Source organism: Zootoca vivipara, chromosome 5 (genome assembly GCF_963506605.1).
Source record: "Zootoca vivipara chromosome 5, rZooViv1.1, whole genome shotgun sequence".
In the NCBI taxonomy this organism is placed as follows: Eukaryota; Metazoa; Chordata; class Lepidosauria; order Squamata; family Lacertidae; genus Zootoca; species Zootoca vivipara.
Genome location: NC_083280.1, coordinates 88050369 through 88067790, shown reverse-complemented (window position 1 = coordinate 88067790; position 17422 = coordinate 88050369). Strand labels below are relative to the sequence as shown.

Genomic DNA, 17422 nt, shown 5'->3' with positions numbered 1-17422 from the left:
GCTATGGAGAAGATGAATATGGAACGCCAAGAAGCACGTAGTATTTGCCCTTCCTGTTCCCTTTCCATAATAGTGAAAACCACTCTTACTCTCTACGTACTGGAAGGGCTACATATAGGTCTAAAGTTGTTGAGTGTGACGGCAGTTGAATATGCATACAGCTATCTTTTGCACCTTTTTTCTTTCTTTCTTACAATGACACCTCCTTACTTCGGCCATCCCTACTACTTAACAGAGGCTGTGCAACTCAATGGTGGCCACAGTAAGTTAACACAAGAAATAACTCCCATCTGTTTGAAGGGCCATGGGGTTGGGAGGTATCAATCCGCTCGCAAGGAGAGGGCACCGTTTCTTCCTGCATCGCAGTAAAGCACCATGCTTAGAAAACCCCTCCTGGGAATTCTGGCAGTAACAGGAGGAATCTGGAAATCTTTTGAGCACCTTCGGAATCAGGCACAGGGCAGGAATTTGGCTAAACCTGGGTGACAACAGCGACTGATATGGCTTTAAACATGGTGCTGGTCTGCTGAGTCACATGGCTCCCACAGGGATATATCGCTCCCATAAAAGGGCTGGGAACATGATTTGATATCTTGTGCAATGAAACAAGATTCAGATACCCGAATAGAGCCCCTTTTGGCAAATAGGAACATCCAACCCCCATTGTAATTCCAGCATTCCTTCTAGGAAGTACAGTATCCATGTTCGAGCCCAAATCAGGGAAAGGGACAACCCAGAGCAGTTGCTCCGCATCAAAACTGGAGAACATTGGGGAAAGGTTGGGGAGGACAGAGTAAAGGCCCCTTGCAGGCAGTGCCCCCCACCTTAGAGGGTAAAGAATCTGGCCACACAAAGCAGGCAGGCAGGCAGATATGAAAAGTGCCAGGGTTCCGCACCCGAGGTCCACGCCCGATAGTTGTAATTGCCCTCGCCGGTGCTGTTGCCAGACTGTGCCTCTGCATATTCCGGGCCGCCCTCGCCAGCAGACCACATCCTGCCGGCAGCCACGGCTGAGGCTGCTCCTGCAGCCGCGCCACCTGCCGCTGCCGCTGCAACCGCCACCCGTAGTCCTGTCCCGGATGAGCTGTAGCGGGTTGAAGATTTTGACCGCCGCGTGCTGCCGCGGGAGCTACCCCTGGCTGCCCCGCGGGCTCCACCACGGCCTCCTTTGCAGCTGATGCCTTCAAAAAAGACAGCAAGCAGCAAAACAAGAGTCCAGCAGATGGCTGTGCTCCATTTCATCGTCGCGGGAAACTGGGTCAGGCCTCCTGTATTGAAACGGAAACGGGCGCATCAGCAGCAATGTTTGAAAAAAAAACAACACCCACGGCGGCATGTTTGTATGTGAGGATGCTGCCCTGCCCGAGCATCGGGTAAATTAATGCCAGAGCGCCACGTTATTTACTTACTGCATTTCTCTGTCATCCAAGAGCCAACGTCCTCTGTCCAAAGCACAAAATATTAGCTAGAACTGCAAAATTTAAGTGTGCAAAATTAAACGTTAAATCTGGAAAAGGTTAACTAGAACAGCCGTGACATGAAAGCAAAGCCATACAGGACAGTAGTGCAAAGGTCTGAAAAACGTTTAAGGCATGTTAAAGACTAAAATGTCTGCTGGGATAAAATGCTTGGCGATGGAGGCAAGGCGATATAAGTGCCAGGCGAACCTTTGCAGGCGCCAGCATCTCTTGCAACCCCTTGCCTCATCTCCTCCTGCAGCAGCACTCAGAGGGGAAAGGCAGCAGGATGCAAACGTGGGCAACCTATTACAAAACGTGCAGCCATCGCTGTGCTAGTACCACCGGTTACCTAAGAAACACAGTCCCTGGCTTTGTGCTTAGCCAAAGCAAGAGCGCCGGCTTGCAGAGCGAGCCTGAGCTGCTCTGCGCCACTGAACGACGTGCGCCTAGGGCGCAATTGCCCGGGGCAGTGTTGGCACACCAGGATCACACCGGGAAGACGGCAGGGGCAAAGGCAAGGCCCGCGGCCAGGAGAATGAGAGGTGGGGTGGGGGGAAAGGAGGAGAGGGAACCCCAGAGACAGCGGGCGCCCCTTCACGCGCACCGACCCGGCAAAGGGGAGGCCGCCGTAGCCTCCTCGCCCTGCATGCAAAGATGCCGTTACTGCCGCCCCCCATCGGCAGCCAGGGGTGGCAACTTTCAGAAAATATTGTAGGGGGCAGGTGAGCCCCACCCCACATAATTGATCACACGGTGGGGCGCACCCAAACCATTTGATTGGCAATGCCTATCTTTTTTTATTTTTTTGCGGGGGCAGCCCCTTCATATATTTTATGGGGGGTAGCGAAGGGACCTCGGCCCCAGTACCTGCTGCAGCCCCCCAGCCCCACTTCTCATCCCCACTCCCGAGGCCCTAGCGCCGTCCTCCCCCCCCCCATCCATCGGGAGGGCCAAAGCGCGGCAAGCGTCCGCGCGAGGGGCAGGAGGCGCTTCTCCCTCCTCGGCTGGGTCCGCTTACCGCGCGCCCCTGGCAAGTGGATCCTCCGGCTCCCCGGGATCCCGCGCCGCCCCGCGCGCCTTGCCTGCAGGTAGCACCCGCGGGCGGCGGGGAGGCGAGGATCTGCTGGCTGCCGCGGGGGTTAGGGGGTCCCTCTGCAGTCCGGTGCCCCGCGGGGAGGCGAAGCCAATTCTCACGATGCCTGCAGCCCGAGCCCGCGGGGGAACGGATGGACCGGAGCTAGCTGGATCTCTCTCTGTCTCTCTCGGCGCGCGCGCCTCCCGCCGTGCCCACGTTCCCAGTGCACGCGTCGCCGCCCCCGCATCTTTTGGTGGGGGAGGGGGGCCACCAACACGCTCGGGGCACTGCAGCATCGGCACCGTTTAAAACAGAAACTCATCTCCAGTGAGAACGATGGCAGTGATCAATTTATTGCAATCATAGAACTGTAGGGTTGGAAGGGGTCCCCAGAGTCAGCTAGTCGAGCCTCCTGCAATGCGGGTATCTTTTGACCAAAGCGGAGCTCGAACTCACGGCCCTCAGATTAAGAGTCTGATGCTCTACGGACTGGGCCACGAACTCTTGCACCATAATTAAAATGCAAGAAGGTGAATTTCTTAAGATAAGTTCATTCAACAGTGTACAGAAGTGCTGGTGGTGTAACAATGGATTTACTGAATGGTTGAGTTCATGTAAAATATGCAGGGATGTATGGTAGGCGAAATGAACCACGGAAAGAGAAGAAGGGAAGTCGTCATTGATTAAAGGTTGTCTAAATGAATATCTTGAAATGTAAATAAGAAAAATTTAATAGAAACTGTATTTTTTTAAAAAATGCAAGTTTTCAAAAGTTTGACATATATACAGTACTTCAACACACGACGAATTTTATCTTTACAGTATATAGTCAGACACACATGTATGCACAGTGCTTTTTTCTAAAAAATATTTAGGGGGTACTCTCATTTTGACTCAAGAAAACCACCATTTTATAGTTCAAATCAGGAAAAATAAATACAGTAAATGAAGATTCACAAAATGTTTAGGGGTATGCGCGTAACCCTGCGTACCCCCAGAAAAAAAGCAGTGTGTGTGTGTTTGTGTGTGTGTGTATAAAAGTTAGCCTGCTCGGTTCAATATTCTATCCAGATGAGATCCCTGCGTGGCAGGGGGTTGGACTAGATGACCCGGAGGGGTCCCATTCCAACTCAACGAGTCTATCGGGCAGAGAGAGAAAGGAGAGATCATTCGTGAAAAGGGGGAGGAGAAGCAAAGCTCCTCCCCTTGCTCCTCCCCCCAGTCTCCAGGGAGCTGTTCCCTCCCTCCCTCAGCCCAGCCTCTCGGCCTACCCTCAAGTCTCGCCAGAGCTCGCGCGGTCTCGGCTGTGAGGCGAGCGGCGGGACTCAGGGGCGGCGCAGGCCGCGCGGAGGGAGGATGGAGAGGCCGCCGTCCCTCCGCGGGGGTCCGCCCGGCAGCGCCGCCTGCGACCCCTGGGAGATGCGGGAGCGGCTCGGCACCGGCGGCTTCGGCAACGTCTCGCTCTACCAGCACCGGGTGGGTTCGCGGGGGCGGGCCGGGGGTCGCGGCAGGCGGGCGGGCGAGGGGCGGGGCGGGGCGGGGCGGGAGCCGCCTCAGGAGAGGGCGGCGGGGTGGTGGTGGTGAACGCGAAGCAACTCGGCCCTTTCGTGCCCTTCGGAACTCCCCGCCTCTTGATAGCAAGGCGCGCAGGCGCCTTCCCTGCGCTGTGGCAGTGCCGGATTTACGTAGGTACCGGTATAAGCAAAACAAGCCACGGTTTAAGGCCCCACTCTCTAGGGGGCACCCAAAAAAATTAAAGGAAAAAAACCTGGATGTACATTTCCAAAATATTAGATACAAAACAAATAAAATAAAACCTACATACAGCAACAGGGTTTTTTGTTGTGTAGGCTCCTATTTGTTATGTGCAAATGGCTTTAGATACCAATTAGGTCCATAAATTACCATATATTCAACACGAAGAACAGCGACAATTTGTTGTTGAGAAAGGACAGCTGGACATATAAAGGGCCCCATTACCTTCAGTAGTTTAGGGCCTCATCAATCTGACCCTGCGCTGTGGTTTTATATTGTTGTTGTTGTTGTGGTGGTGGTGGTGGTGGTCTTCTGTTGTTGTTGTCTTCTTTTGTTTTTGTTGTTGGATTATTAAATTTATATACCACCCTATACCTGGGCGGTTCACAGAACAAAATCAAAATAGAAAACAAAACAAAAAAGATTCAATCAAAATAAAAACAGCAACCCAATAACCCGCCCCCCTCAATATGTCTATAGATACCGGTATATAGTATTCTTATTTATTTGTTTGTTCAGAAAAGAGAAGGGAAAGGAGGGGGGAAACCATAATAGTAACTAAATAGAAAAAGGGTGAAGGAGGGGATAAAGAAAGAAAAGAAAAGAACCCCCCCAAAAAAGATATAATAATAAAATAAAATAAAAATAATTTAAAAAAAATCAAAATGTTGAGTGGTGAGATCTAAAAGATAAAATGGGATGAAAGGGGGGAAAGAAGAAAGTAACATATCCCACACCTTCAGATCACCATCTTCCTGCCCAGTTAAGAAAACAAGGTGCCTGCTTTCGAAGAAGCCACCCGACACCCCCAAGCCATTCTTGTTTAGGCGAGCCTACCCAGATGCTGCGGGACGTGGGTGGCGCTGTGGTCTAAACCACTGAGCCTAGGGCTTGCTGACCGGAAGGTTGGCGGTTCAAATCCCCACGACGGGGTGAGCTCCTGTTGTTCGGTCCCAGCTCCTGCCCACCTAGTAGTTCGAAAGTAGATAAATAGGTACCGCAAAAACTGCCTGCAGACAAAACGCCAGCTCCCTCGGCCAGTAATTTCACAAATTTCACAAAATAACGCAAAAAAGTAATAATTAACATTTGATAATCTATATATAGTTTATTAAATTTGTATACTGCCCTTCCCCTGAAGATCCCAGAGCAGTTCACAACAGAAAAATACAAAGGGATAATGCAAAATACATAAAACCAAAACTAACAAACCAATAGTTCCCCTCCCACAAAAACACTTAAAACTGTAATAAACCTTAAAGAGGTAACTGTGATTAACCTAATTTATTACAAAAGGATACACTTATAAACCAGCCTAACAGCTTTATGGGGAAATGGGTGGGGTTTGGGTCTTTTTGGTAATGTTTCCGAATGATACATTAACAATACATATTGTTCAGCTTTATGCTGCTTTCAAACCTGCTTTGACATTCGGCAACATTTCTGTAAGTTTTCATCTTAAGGTTATTTTGTTTATCAGTTTAAAGAAAAGTTGTTGGGCAATATACCCCTTTGATGCTTTCCCTTAATTTTCCACAAAAAAGGTCTTAAAACGAAAGCAAGGGCAGCTGGGGTATCCCAGAAGAGGATAGCTATAGTCCTAAAAATGTCTGGACAGCTCCTTCTAGATGTGGAATATGCTGCTGTGGTAATACATTTTAACCCTCTTGTGGTTTCTCTCCTGTCAATTGTAGGATCAGGGTACGAAGATAGCAATCAAGTCATGTCGCTTGGAACTAAGTGTGAAAAACAAAGATCGGTGGTGCCATGAGATCCAGATCATGAAAAAGTAGGTCCTTCCTTGGAGGTTTTTAAGCTGAGGTTGGATGGCCATCTGTCATGTATGATCTAGCTGAGATTCCTGTATTGCAGGGGGTTGGACTAGAGGACCCCTGGGGTCCCTTCCAGCTCTACAGTTCTATGATTCAGTAGTTGCATTTCTGTCACCATTAACCCAAAGGTTGGGTCTTTGCTGGTGGGTCCCCCTGAAAACAGTTTCAATAGATCTTTTTCATGCCAAGATATCTGCTGAACTTGGAATCCATTGGTGCAGAGACAAGACCAATCTCTATCTCTCACATCCAGGACACAACCACATACAGACACAGTCATGGGGTTGTGAAGACGAAGGGCTGAAGGAAGGAGATTCTCCTGTTAATTGTAGACAATCGTAACAAGTCATATTTTGCCCCTGAGAAAGGTGTATCTGAAATGCATTTGGCATTTGATGGTTCTGCACATCTCAGCACCCATTTTGAAGTTTTGCTGCTGCTTCATTGGTATTTTAGTGTCCCCTTCCGAATTCTTCTTTCTGCCTGGTGGGTAGAGGGATGTTGTAATTGCTGCTGCTGCTGCGCTCCAAGAGGCTTGTTTGGAAGCAGAAGGCATATCAGCCATACAGTTGCTGTTCTTTGAGAGTCACCACTCGACCCTGTAGCAGCATCTTCGATTGGAAGGCTTGCCATTGCAGCTGCTGGGCTGCTTCTCAGAATACCCATCTTATATTTCAAACAGTATAGGCTTGATTAAGCTAAGTTTGGTTTTATCTATTCCAGTTTTCAAAACAAAATGTTTGATACTGTGCCGCTTCATTAAATTCAGAAGGAAAGGATCCTCTGTAGTAGTACGCATTTTCAGAATACTTACAATTTCTTTCCTTCATTTATTTAGGCTGAATCATCCCAACATTGTAAAAGCCTGTGAAGTGCCTGACGAGATGAACTTCCTTGTCAATGATGTCCCGCTTTTGGCTATGGAATATTGCTGCAAAGGAGATCTCAGGAAGGTACGGCCTGTTTCTTTGACTACTGATGCAGTTTAGATTTTGGGTTTGAGACTATAGCTGGGCGCAGTATGTGGCGAAGGGTGATGTGCTGTTTGTTAGCATTTCCTGAGGTGACTGACATTCCTGACAACCTTGTTTTGGACCTGTGCTGCATGCCAGTCAAAACCGGGCTCAGGGCGGCTCACACCAATAAAATTACAATAAAACATAAAAAGCAATTGCCTAATTAAAATACAGATTAAAATACAGTATTAAAATTTAAAATGCAGCCTCATTTTAAGTAGTCCATAAATCCAAGCCATGAGGGAGGAAAACACAGGGGTCAGACTAAGTCCAACCCAAAGGCCAGGCGGAACAGCTCTGTCTTGCAGGCCCTGCGGAAAGATGACAAATCCCGCAGGGCCCTGGTCTCCTGTGAAAGAGTGTTCCACCAAGTTGGGGCCAATACTGAAAAGGCCCTGGCCCTAGTAGAGGCCAATCTAGCCACCTTATGGCTCGGGATCTACAGAATATTGTTATTTGTGACATTTCAAATGTCAACCTTTTACCCTTCCTTGTAGCTGTTGAACTTACCAGAAAATTGCTGCGGCCTTAAAGAGAGTCAAATACTTTCTCTTCTTAGCGACATTGGTAAGTCAACTGTTCCCTTTTGTGCATTTGCAATTGTGGTTCTCAGGCTGCTCATTTTGCCTTGAAACTTATGATGCACTTTAATTTTAGCATTTATTTGTTTATTTTATATCATAAAATTTATATACCACTTGATTGAAAAAAACCTCAAAGTACTCATGATCTCATATGACCTTTCTTGCCTAATTGATTCCGATAGCACTGTTTGAATGTAAAATTATTTTGGATTCAATAAATCGAAAAAACATTGGTCACCAGTTAGAATGATGGTGCATATTGAACTGGAGGAGGCACACCAAATGATGGAAGTAGAACCTGGCCGTCATTAGGAGGGACAGAGAGAGCTTTCCTTTTAACGTCTGCCCCAACACTCCTTCCATTTTGGCAATTCAGGAAATGCAGGCCATGCCCTTTCAAATGATGTCTAGAAATATGAATTCTAAAATGAAAACAGATTTTGGCCTTAGATTCTGATCTCAGTTTAGGATTCAGACATGATACCCCTGACTATATTGTTCTGTCATTGACCACATTCACATGTAACAACAAACCAGACTTTCTTCCTTATTATGTATTGGTACATACTGCCCAGTCATTCTCTGTGCTCCTCCCTGAGTAGAATAAAGAAACCAAGATGACTAGACTTCCTGTTTCATCCATCGAGGTCTGGTACTCCCTAAACATGCCTAACTCACTTGTTGCAGTAGCCTAACTGGGATGTTAACCTGAGCATATATCAATCTTACCAGACTTTAACTGTCTGGGACAGAGTACAGCTGCTTTACTAGCCTAAGATGGGAAAAAAATTCCTCCACACTGCTGAGGACACTTGACCTCAAGGTTTGCTGTTTACTGCAATGCATTATACATAATAAAGCTGCCTTTGAAGGCAAATTGGAAACTGCAGCTGGTGCACAATTGGCCAGGTTGTTCACCCGGGTGGAATGGTTTGAGCACATAACACCAATCCTAGCATGGTTGCATTGGCTGCCAGTTTCCGAGCCCGATTCAAAGTGCTGGTTTTGACCTATAAAGCCTTTTGCCGGTCGGAACCCCAGGACATCAAGGACTGCCTCTCCCCACATGAAGCCGGACTCTGCACTCATCATCTGAGGTTCTTCTCCATGTGCCTTTTCTGAGAGAGGCACAGAGGGTGGTGATATGAGAACCAGTGTTCTCTGTTAATGACATGTTGTCTCCAGGGAGTGATGCCTGGGGCAATCGCTATTTGTAGGGACCAGCCAAAAGCGTTCCCATTCACCTGGGCCTTTGGATCTTAATTTTCTGCTCATCTTTTAGTGGGGTGGGGTTCAGCTGGGTCTGTTTTTCTGTATTACGTACATATTTTAGGATGTTTTATCCTTGTTTTTAATGCTAATTTCTCTAAGTTGCTTTCACTTTTCAGGGTGGGGAGTTTCTAATAAATATAACAAATAATAAGGCTGATTCAACCTGATATTTTAGGGAGATTGCCATTCTGTTCAAAACAGGAGAAATTTGACATTGCCACTAGAATAACAACATTTCCACCTCCAAAAACCTCCATACACATTATAACTCACATAAGCACTGTATATGTTTTGTTTTGTTTTGTTGTGTTGTGTTGTTTTGTTTTGTTTACACTATTTGTATACCACTTAATATATAAACAAATCTCTAAGCAGTGTATAGAAAACTGAAACAACAACAAAGAACTTAAAGAAGAAAAATATGACAAAAATGTAGTTCATATAAAAACATTACAGTATAATAAACACCATATTGAAACAACTCAAAATTTAGAGCTAAGCCACAAAATGCAGGAGAATAGGAATACAGCAGTGATTAAAATTGTGCAGAATATTAACAAATGTGGGGTGCTCAAAATGTGAAGAGTGGCGTGCTAAAATCACCCAGCCTGTGATGTTGTTCAGAGTCCCCTGCATTAGGCATTTGGATTTTGTAATACTGCCTTTCAGTGTTAAGCAGCACTCTCAATGCAGTTCACAGAATAAGAATTAATATAACACTGTTGGCCCTGATATCTATGTCATGTAGCTCCCTGTCCTGCCATTCCCTGACAGCCCTGCATTGCATATAGATGCCTCTACTCAGAAACCTATGTACAACACATATATTGGGGGGCCAGGGTAATGGAACCCCACTGCACATTCTACATGTGGAACTCTTTGGTGTGGCTAGTGTGTAAGGAGGGCTAAAATTGCATTAAAATCCATTTCTTATCCTGAGGATTCATTTAATGCCTCCCCCCCAAAAAAAACTAGCAACAAGAATCTAATTCACATGTAAGACAGTTGCAGCACAGAAATACAAATAATCTATATGATCCACTACTACTAGAACCCTTGTAATGTGGTGTGTTCAAAGCTGGCTGGTAGTTGGAGTAGAACTGAAAACCACTCTCGGCTAGAGTAATTTCATCCTCCTGTACCTCCATCTATGTTCTGCTGTTTATATACTTCATAGATAGTCAAAGAAAGACTGAATGTAAATTTCTCTAAAAGGTATTTTTCTCCTTAACATTTTCCCCCTCCCCCCAAAAAACATATTGGACTTCTAGGTTATGGTATCCAGTACTTGCATGAAAACAGAATAATACACAGGGACCTAAAACCTGAGAATATTGTTCTTCAGGAAGAAGGTGGAAAAGTAAGTGACACACCTTGGATGATCTGAGCGGATTATCTAGAAGTATTCTATCAGGTTAATTTTGCTTGGATGCAATAAGAAGTGCATCTGTGGCCTACCGTGGTGTTTTTCAGCCACCAGCGGCAAAATCTGGTGTACAGTTTCAATATTCTGACTGGAATCCTTTAGTAGTGTCAGTGATGTGGAGGATAAAGGGATAACTCTGCTATGGGTCTACTTAGTGATTATTCAGCTGTCGTGTTGCGGAGGGGGTGGAGTTTGAAGCAAACTACTGAGAGGCAGGGCCCGATTATTTGCTGGGACTATTGGGACCACCTTGATTCGTTTTGACCCTCTTCTGCAGAGGAGGGAATGGGCTAAGAAGTTGAAGTGAGTACCAGTTCTACTGGGGAACCTCAAGGATAGAAACAAAAGAGTTGGGAGATCTGAGGTGTCTGCTGCAGAACTCCCTGCACTCTGCTTAGGCTGCGCCAGATAAGTTATAGTAAAGTTCTCCTTGAGGTGAATCAGATGGAATTTACTCACACTTTGGCTTTCTACACACAGGCACAATGAGGGAAGTGCTTTCCTGTGATCTGATCCCCCCCCCCTTTCTCCCCAGATTGGCACCTCAATGGGAGTGTGCTAATCAGGTGGGAACGCCTGTGAGGTTGGCCTTGCCCTATGGGCTGGATTAGTTCATGCTTCCCCATCACTTGGCATTGCACCTTGAGGGAGGGAAGGAAGGAAGGAAGGAAGTTGTTTATTGATCTTAATTGATGCAATCCAATACAAGGGAGGATTATGTTTAAAACTGAATAAATTGAGCTAGGTACCAGATTACAGTTGAACGATGATTTCAGGTTGGTGAGATTCTGGGGCAAGAGTAGTATGGATAACCACTTGGCATTGCACCTTGAGCCAGCTTCCGCACCACTGGGTACATGTGAACATAGTCTCTTGACTGTCATCTTTGTGGGGAGCAAATTTTCAAATTTTCCTAGTGCTAGTAGTCCTGGTAGGTTCCTCATCTTCCTACTGCAATGCCATTTGTTTCACTTTGTACAATTCTCTGGGGTTATGTGCTGCTACAGCCCTCTGCGGCAGTTGAATCAGATTGTTGAGGGGGTGGTGTATGGCTGTTCCCTGCCTTGCCTGTGTGGAGGAGGGAAGGAAGGAAGGAAGTTGTTTATTGCTCTTAATTGATGCAATCCAATACAAGGGAGGATTATGTTTAAAACTGAATAAATTGAGCTAGGCACCAGATTGCAGTTCAATGATGATTTCAGGCTGGTGAGATTCTGGGGCAAGAGTAGTATGGATAATGACTATTAGTTTAAGTCATTGAGTTCTGCTAAAGCAAATAATGAGACAGTTCTGGCTGTAGACTTCATGGAAGATCAGAAGTCAGCATGGAGATGGGGGAAAAAACAAATTAAAAGATTACAGTATAAAAGAAATGACATGAATTGTAAAAACACAAATTCCCTTCCCTGTAAATATATTTAGTACCAGTAAATGTGAAGTCTTTGTGCTATGGGTATCTAGGCATGGGTGAGTTTTCCATAGTCAGTGGGTGTTGGCTTTAATGACAGATTCACTGTGAGAAGCAAGGAAAAAAAGGAATCAAATATGAACCTGTTCTTAAAAACCAAAGAGAGAGAGAAATATGAGCCTTAAGCTGCAGGGTTAGTTTAACAAACACCAGTAAAACAGAATAAAGTACCTAAGAAGATTTGGGTGAGAATTGTGATTCTGTCACACAAAGTTTAAGGTGATATTCAGATGTCAAAAGACAGCTGGCAAAATTAAAAGTAAGGGAAATTAAAAAGAGATGGCTTGGCATTCTTGAGGGTGCTTAGGGCCATGGTAGAATTTCCTAAAGTGTGGAGAGGAAAGGAAAGAGCCAAAAACTTAGAGGAGAAGTAAGAGGGACAAAGAAGTTTGTAAAGAAACATGAAGGATGGGGAGACAAGAAAATGGGTCTGTATGCCACTTTGGTACCAGTAGTTGAAAAGTGGTTAAGGCATTTTGTTAATTAATTTAATTTAACTGAGCAAATTGCAGAGCTCCTAAAACTGACATGGGTGAAGATGTTTGATTTGATGTTGAAAGCAGCAGAAAGGTCAAGTAGCATAAATGATAAATATACTGTATTTGATTTCATTTCCAGATAATTCACAAAATAATAGACTTGGGATATGCCAAGGATCTGGATCAAGGAAGCTTATGCACATCTTTTGTTGGGACATTACAGTATTTGGTAAGACTTTTAAAGCAAAAACTTCCCCCATTTTTATTTCTATGCATTATACATTACATCCCTTAACTATAGAATTATTGGGAAATACTTGCAATGTTATTCATATGTTTTTTGTATTTAGGAGTTTTTAATGTTTGATGTCTCACTGTATTTTTCTATTATATTGGAAGCCACCTGGAGTGGCTGGGGCAACCCAGTCAGATGGGCAGGGTTTAAATAATAAAAATGATTATTCATTGCCATTGTTATTGCATCTTGTTTACTTTTTTTTTAAGGCACCAGAACTCTTTGATAATAAGCCATATACAACTTCTGTAGACTTCTGGAGCTTTGGAACTGTTGTATTTGAGAGCATTGCAGGATTTAGACCATTTTTACATAACCAGCAGCCTTTTACCTGGTAAGAGTTTTGTTTCTCAAACTAAAGGGCTACTAGACAAATGCTTGCTTTTCCTGTCCACCCGAGACAAGCTAACAGAGTAAAATCATATCAGTGTTGCTCATTCCTGGGAAGCCCCTCTTTTCGGAAGTGAACTACTTAAAAAGAGTCCACCCATCTTGAAGACAAGAAGAAATGAAAAGGGTTTTCCTTGTGAATATTCCTTCCCCAAATAAGTCTCTCGCTTATCTGGCATAATACCTTCAGCTAGTCAAGGACTTTCCTGGCTATCGTTTTGTGGATCAGTTGCTGGGGGTCTAAATGCACCTGCACCAGCTCGTGTCGCTGCTGCTAAATATTGCAGCATTACTGCAATATTCAAGCACTCATCGGGCAATATTGTGTCCCTTAGAAAATGCTGGGGTCATAGCCACTTCAAGGAAGCAATTATGAGCGCTGTGTTGAATGTGGCTGTGTGGGTGTCACAAGTAGCCTATTCATTCAGCCAAGGATATCACTGGTGAGGGATTCACACGTATTGACTTGGCTTACTAGTCAGCCTCTTTTGTGACTGTCATAATCTTCTTCCCTCTGAGATATGAAGAGGATTAAAGACAGCAAAATGAATTTCTCCCATTTGAAAAGGTTGGGGAGGTCCTAGCAAATGCAGAGGACTTGGGGGGGGGGGAGAGAGGAGTCTTATCTCATTTATACTAAGGTACGAATATAGAATAAGGAAGAGCAGGAAAAACTCTTGCTGCTGTTTTCTCCCAACCCGAGTTTGAGTAAGAGGGTCAGGGAAAGGGGATGCTGGGCATTTTTCTCACCAGAGGGCGGAGGCATAGGGAGTAAATTATGGGTGTCTGTCTGGTAGCACATGACCACCCTCGGGACAGCTCCAAGCTTTTGGCTATACACAATTTTTGTTTGTACATGTAACCCTTGGAACTGAACCCTCCACATAAGATAAGGGATTACTGTAATCTCTTTCACAGTGTGTTGATTGGTCAGTTATTTTTCAATCCTTCGTTCATTGTTTTTCTACAGGCATGATAAAATCAAGAAGAAAGATCCGAAATACATTTTTGCGTGGGAAGAGATGACTGGGGAAGTTAGATTCAGTCCTCATCTGCCAAATCCCAACAGCCTCTGCAGGTAACATTAAATCCCCTGCTTTTCTTTAAATTGCTAGAATACCGCAGTGCAAATCTGTTCAGTGGCTCTTTTGTCTTAATACAGTGTCAGGTGGAGGTTCTAAGGTATAATCTTTTACCAAAGTATATTCTGGTCCAAATACACTCTAGCTTGCTTTTCTGTGATAGTTACAAGCAGTGCTTTTTTCTTGGGGGACTCGGGGGTACGTATACCCCTAAACATTTTGTGAATCTTAAGTTTGGCCTCATTGAGGGGCAGTATTTCATTATGAGTAGGAAAATGAGAGTACTCTTAAACATTTTTTTAAGAAAAAAGGTACTGCTTACAGGTAGCATGCCTCATCTAAAAGGGTAGTTATCTTTTGAAGCTCTGGAGTAGGCATGGGCAAACTCCGGCTCTCCAGATGTTTGGGAGTACAATTCTGGAGGGCCGGAGTTTGCCTATGCCTGCTCCGGAGTAAGAATGTGCAATCTTTCTTCCCTGAAGGGATATATTCCCTCAGAGAGAATTTGTTGGGGGTCACATGCTGGCAGTGGGTGAAACTAAAACAACAAGGAAGGAGGGAGAAAGATTGTTTTCTGCTGCTCCAGAGAAGCGGACACGGAGCAATGGATTCAAACTTCAAGAAAGAAGATTCCACCTAAACATTAGGAATTTGCTACCAAGGAGTGGAATTTGCTACCAAGGAGTGTGGTGGAGTCTCCTTCTTTGCAGGTCTTTAAGCAGAGGCTTGACAGGCATATGTCAAGAATGCTTTGATGGTGTTTCCTGCTTGGCGGGGGATTGGACTGGATGGCCCTCGTGGTCTCTTCCAACTCTATGATTCTATGATTCTATGAACCCCACTATTTGCTTTTTCTTTGACTGTAAAAGTAACAGTGTTAATTATTTTCAGTTCATCACCACCACAAACTCCTTCTGCCTTTCTCTCTTTCTCTCTTGCACATACACCTACACTTTTTACAACGTTTTCTCACTTATGCACACAAAGAGGGATGCCCTTTTAAAGCATAGCTTCATGGGAAACCTCACTTTGCAAAGCTTTCTTCCCTATGTAGGCAAGTAGTGCTTTTGATGGTATTTCATTCTCTGGCATCTCTTATTTCTTTCTGGGCTGCAGTGAATCAGAAACTGACCACAGAGGTCTTTAACCACTCTGACTGCTGTCTTCCATGTTTTCTCTCTCATGTTTTGGCAGAATTTAATGGGTGTTTTGTTTGTGTGTAAATAGGTGAATGAGCAAACAAAGATAGGTTTAAGTCTATTTAAACGTTTTGTATACCTATCTTCCTTGTTAACGTAGCTAGGAACTCAGATGAACCTTGGGAGCAAAGCTGAGAGTGGAAAAACTCTAAAAGAAGTGTGGCAATTGCAAGAGAATTTAGAAAAGAAGAAAACTAAAATTGCTAGATACAAATCTGATGTTCTTTTCCAGATTAATGTCATGGATGATATTATGTCCATATTAGCCAATTTTGTTGGTTTCTGTATAGGAAATATTTCCACGTCAGAGGTGTTCTGTGGTTTTTTAATCTTACACAAATGTCTATCCCCTCTTACCCATTCTGGCATCCTTGTGTTCATAATGTACATTATATGATTACACTAGTAAGTGTCTAGTATTAACAGTTGTTAATGGTTAACAGTTGTTAACCCTTGTCTACTGTGCTTTTGTTTTTGTTTTAGTCTAATTGTAGAAATGATGGAGAGCTGGCTGCAACTGATGCTAAATTGGGATCCACAGCAGAGAGGGGGTGGTCCAGACCCAGAAACTGGTAATTTGAGATGTTTCCAATTAATGGATCAAATACTGGGTTTGAAGGTAAGTTCTGATATGGCATGCCCGGATTAAAAAAGAGGTTGTTTTAATTCATTACCATTACACAAGCTAGTAAGCTACCTTCATTTGTTCTCTGAAATCTCGTAACACAGTTTTTGCACTGCTGTGGCAGAACGCTCTCCTTTGGCTAACCAGGGGTGGGGAACCCGATCTGGCCAGTGGGTCAGCCCTCCTTATCTCATCTACTGCTAGCAGGCCAAATATAGCCACTCATCTGTCATCACAGTGGCATCAGGTGATGGTAATAAGGACTTCCAAGTATCACGCAGGACTTAGTGGTGATCAGCAGGCTTGGAGTCACTGCCCATCAGCTGGTGGGCCGTGACCTCAGGCCTGCTTTCCGCAGCACTCAGTTGCATTGTCAAGTTCCTCACAGGAAACTCTGTCGCACTCCAATCCAGCCATGGCTCTCCCTACCTCGCGCCTGGTTTCACATACAACATTAGGTGCAGGGTGGGTGGGTGTGGTTTGAGGGGAAACTGCCTAATGAGCCAAATTGGGACCTGAATCTGTGCCAAATTTGGTCCATGGGTTGAAGGTTCCTCACCCCGGCCTAAAGGAAAGAAAATACCAGTGGCAATTTGTAGAAGCAAGCCTGCGGGAGCTGGGGGAGAAGAAAGGCTGTTAGGTCTTCAGGGGAAGGCACTGTTGACCCGAACTTTTATAAGATGAGATGAGATGAGATAAGATAATCTGTATTGTCATTGCCCCCCTGCGGGAACAACGAAATTACTCGGCTGCTCCATCCACTCAGATAAGGCACTCCACATAAATTTAAAATAACAACAAAACATTAATTAAACAATACAATATGAAATGGCAAGTAAAAATAAGATGACTTCAAAGTCCAGACTTTCCATTTAAGGCCGAAATTACTCTAGGGAAGAAACTGTTCTTGAGACGGCTCGTTCTCGCCTTCATTATTCTTTATCTCTGTCCCGATGGCAGGAGTTCGAAGAAGCGGTGACCAGGATGTGATGGATCTCTTGATATGTCTAGTGCTTTCTTGTGGCACCTGGTGATAAAGATTTGTTCTAAGGTGGAGAGTGAGCAGCCAATAATGCTCTCCGCTGTTTTAATAATTCTGCACAACCCTATCCTATCCTGGGAAGTACAGCTTCCGTACCACACGCATAACCCATAAGTGAGCACGCTCTCAATGGCACAGTGATAGAAGGCAAGCAGCAGCTTTTGCGGAAGATGGTTTTTCCTTAGAATTCTCAAGAAGTACAGTCTCTGCTGCGCCTTCTTCACAAGCCCCCTTGTGTTGACACTCCAGGACAGATCCTCCTGTAATTCAATGCCCAGGAATCTGAACGTTGTTACCCTCTCCACGCAGATTCTGTCAATCAAAAGTGGCTGGACATTGTTCTTCTGTCTTCTGACGTCCACCACGAGCTCCTTTGTTTTCTTTGTATTTATGAGCAAGTTAGTAACTCTGCACCACTCTGT

The 17422-nt window shown here is 44.8% G+C and overlaps 1 protein-coding gene across 1 annotated transcript in view; it reads left to right on the top strand.

Moving 5' to 3' along the window:
- Positions 1-3845: 3845 nt before the first annotated feature.
- Positions 3846-17422, top strand: part of CHUK (component of inhibitor of nuclear factor kappa B kinase complex) — a 31787-nt gene continuing 18210 nt past the window's right edge. Inside the window, exons 1-9 of the mRNA XM_035137714.2 lie at positions 3846-4011; positions 5985-6079; positions 6961-7075; positions 7636-7705; positions 10266-10354; positions 12507-12596; positions 12872-12996; positions 14023-14130; positions 15817-15952. Of these exons, the coding sequence (XP_034993605.1) occupies positions 3892-4011; positions 5985-6079; positions 6961-7075; positions 7636-7705; positions 10266-10354; positions 12507-12596; positions 12872-12996; positions 14023-14130; positions 15817-15952 (948 nt within the window). The 5' untranslated portion in view covers positions 3846-3891. The remainder of the gene's footprint in view (positions 4012-5984; positions 6080-6960; positions 7076-7635; positions 7706-10265; positions 10355-12506; positions 12597-12871; positions 12997-14022; positions 14131-15816; positions 15953-17422) is intronic.